Raw genomic sequence first — 3,538 nt, forward strand, 5'->3', positions numbered from 1 at the left:
ACACAGTGAGTGTGTCAAAGCCCCCAGAGGGAATGCAGCATGCCTCACAGAGCAGTGCATGTACGCTACCCCTAGACTTGACCTAAAAATGACAAGCAAAAGGAAGGATCCCTGGGAATCTGCGACCTTTTGGTTCCTATCTGTACAAATTGTTGGCAATGAGGAGAATCATTGCAAAACTGTGTTAGAGACAACCCTGCGTATTTCCAGTGTGTGAATCAGTGCTTGATGGGGGAATGTTTTCTGCAGAACGTTTGAGCATGGTCGAGAGACAGGGGTCATTTCTGTCATTCACAAAGAAGGCATTCACAAGTAGCTGTCTAAATGCTACAGCATGGTCTGAAACTAAATTGGTTGTCATACTTAAGATTGCTCTTGTTGCTCTGCTTGTGAAAGTGGAGACTGCTTTCTCAATGATTTCTTACATGAAGGAGAGGTGGCTGATGGGGTGGATGTTGGCATGGTTGTTGATGTCTAAGGTAGGTTTTCTGAGAAGAGATAGTATCTGCCCAGTCCTGAGGGCAGTTTTGGAGGCATCTAGGAATGTTAGTTGGCTGAGGGAGGAATTGAAAATGTTGTGCAAACACCAGTGAAGGATGTAGATCACATTGCAGATTTCAGTTTGAAAAACGGGAACAATAAAAATCTACAAGAAAATGTTGAGGATCTAGGTGAAAGACAAAACTGAATGGGAGTATACATTAAATGGAAATTGACCATTTAGATGGGGCACATACTCCTGGGAAAGTGTGAAAGCTGTGTGAGAAAATAATTGAAAATATATTGTCTATGTTCTTTGTCTAAGAAAGTTTATCATGTCCTTCCAAGGGGTTGAGCTGAAGGATACAAATGTCGATTGTTGCAGAAAGCCAAACAGGTAAGACACTGTTTAGTGCAGAGAATAAGACTGAATCTCCCTCTGGGATGAGAACTAGAAATGACAGCTTGAGGAAACAGCTCAAGGCAGAGACATATCACTCCAGAGCAATAGGATACTCAGCTATGGCCTAGTAAAAGAAGACTATGTAAGTACAGTAAGGACATAGCTGGAAAATCTCAAGAGCTATTCAAGTCACATAAGCAGTAGTTGTTGCCATTCTCCAACTAGCCAAACCATGGATAGCTTTTGGCTTCTGTTCTCTACTTCTTTCAGACACGCTACCATTGTGCTTTTGTGTGCTTAGAACATGCACTACAAAATATCAAAACAATGAAACAAGTGACTCAAACGCCCCGATTTTAGTGTGAAAAGCCAAGTACAGAAATAGTCTCTGTTGTCGGCACAGAATGTTGTTGAGGGCCAACTGTAAAAATTAAACCCTATCTAATGATGCATTTTAAATGTGCATTATCTATCCCTCAATTGTGTGCACAATTCAAAATGCTAGTGGCAATTTAATGAATGTGGTTAGTAGAAATGCCTATTATATTAAAACAGATTGTCCTGGCACTTTTATGCTCTTTGAAGTCTGATTAGCTATACTGTTCTCAACATTTTATGTTCTAGTTAATGATTATGCTTGCTCATTTATGCTGAACTGTTGAAATAAAATATATACATCACACCGAATGACTCAATATGTTTCTGTACATATTCCTGTTTCCCTGTGAAAGTTTTCAATAATGAAACACTGAAGTCTTGTTGCAAAGCTAAAAAGGGAAAAAGATGGAGAACCATACAAATGTGATCAATATCCTGCTGTTGGGATTCCCTATTGGTGCGGATCTTCAGATATTCTTCTTCTTCATAGTCCTGTCTATTTACATTCTCACTCTGACAGCCAACGTCACCATAATCACTCTTGTAAAGTTAGAACAATGTCTTCAAACTCCAATGTATTTTCTGCTCTCTCACCTGTCCATCATTGACATCTTTTACTCATCAACCATTGTACCAAAGATGTTATCCACCCTTCTCCAAAAGAATAGTATCTCTTTGGCTGGATGCTTCACTCAGCAATACTTTTATGTCAGTTTGGGTACCACTGAGTTCTTTCTTCTGGGTGTGATGGCTGTTGACCGTTACTTTGCAATTTGCAACCCACTGCGTTACACCACCATCATAAATGAAAAAATTTGCCTCCAGGCTACGTCTGCCTCCTGGTTGGTTGCATTCCTATCTATGATTTTAGTGGTGATATTTTTATCTAAACTCTCCTTTTGTGGTCCATACATAGTTGATCATTTTTTCTGTGATTTAGCACCTTTACTAAAACTCTCGTGCATTGATCCCCACACAATGGAGTATGTAGTTTTCATCTATTGTTGCTGCGCCATCCTGCCTTCCTTCCTAGCAACCATAGTTTCCTACGTCTTCATTGTCTCCAATATTCTAAAGACCCCATCCCAGAAGGGAAGAAAGAAGGCCTTCTCCACCTGTGCTTCCCACTTTACAGTAGTAGTGATCTTGTATGGAACAGTGATCTTCATATATGTAAGGCCAGCACATGGGCACTCTATTGAGATCAACAAATTCATTGGCGTCTTCAATACAGTGGTTACTCCTCTTCTAAATCCGCTTATTTACTGTCTAAGGAATAAAGACGTGAAAGTAGCCATGAGAAAACAATTTAGTAGGACTCTATTAAAAAACAAATTTGCACAATGAATTCTGTGCGTTCCAGTGCTACAAGGGATGGTCAAGCCCACCAACTGGACAATGAATGTTTCCACTATTACAATGTGTTTATCAATCATTACCTTTAAAGCCTTCTGTGTGCAGTAGAACTCAGAAGATGATGTAGATGTGGACATGTATTATTTATATTTCAACACTCAATGGCTCCACACAGAATACTATATTTTTGGCCTGTTGTAGGATGTAGAAAAAAATCCACTACTCTTTGTTAATTGTTTCTGAGCAAAAATGCAATGAAGGCTTTTACCAATACCATAGTTACTTAGCGAATGTCCTCACAAACATTCTGAGTTTTTCTTTGTCTGATTAAAAAATTAGAACGCCAAAGTCCAGATTAGGACGACTAGAAATTAGCAAAATACATACAGTGTATTTCTTTTTAAAAATATATATGTTGGTTTTGCAATACGACTTTTAAAGCTCACAAAATTTATAGAAAATATGTCAAGCCAGAAAGACAATATTCCATTTGCTATTATCTGTGGGACTCTGTTCTAGACCATATTTTTTACATGAATAGCATATCAGTGCAAGATGTAGTGAGATGTTTTTCAGTTTCATTTTCTTATACTATCCTGGACTACATGCTTTAAATAAGGTAGTCTGATAGAAAGAGTGGCTTGACACTCTCAGAAAGGGCAAACAAATGTGGCAAAGAGATTAATTCCTGATGTAGATCTTGGGGGTGGCTGTTAAGATCTCGGCCTCTATGATGCTGCTAGGGGTCGGCGAGGATCTTGAGCTAGGGAACCCTATGTATAAATTTCGGTACCTACTCTTTGTCGCTACAGCCGTAGCGCGGCTGTGTTTAGCGTCTTCGTGGATCCAACCTGAAATACCATCTTTTGAAGAAACCGGTTCTATAGCATATATAACTTAGAATACAGTCTCTAAGCTGTC

At 39.1% G+C, this 3,538-nt stretch overlaps 1 protein-coding gene across 1 annotated transcript; it reads left to right on the forward strand.

Moving 5' to 3' along the window:
* Positions 1 to 1,666: 1,666 nt before the first annotated feature.
* On the forward strand, positions 1,667 to 2,608 carry LOC146866773 (olfactory receptor 6M1-like). Its single transcript, XM_085617476.1, has one exon. It carries the CDS (start codon positions 1,667 to 1,669, stop codon positions 2,606 to 2,608), a length of 942 nt encoding a protein of 313 aa, XP_085473602.1.
* The last annotated feature ends 930 nt before the right edge of the window (positions 2,609 to 3,538 follow it).

The sequence above is a fragment of the Triturus cristatus genome, chromosome 1_2, assembly GCF_964204655.1.
Source record: "Triturus cristatus chromosome 1_2, aTriCri1.1, whole genome shotgun sequence".
Taxonomy (NCBI): Eukaryota; Metazoa; Chordata; class Amphibia; order Caudata; family Salamandridae; genus Triturus; species Triturus cristatus.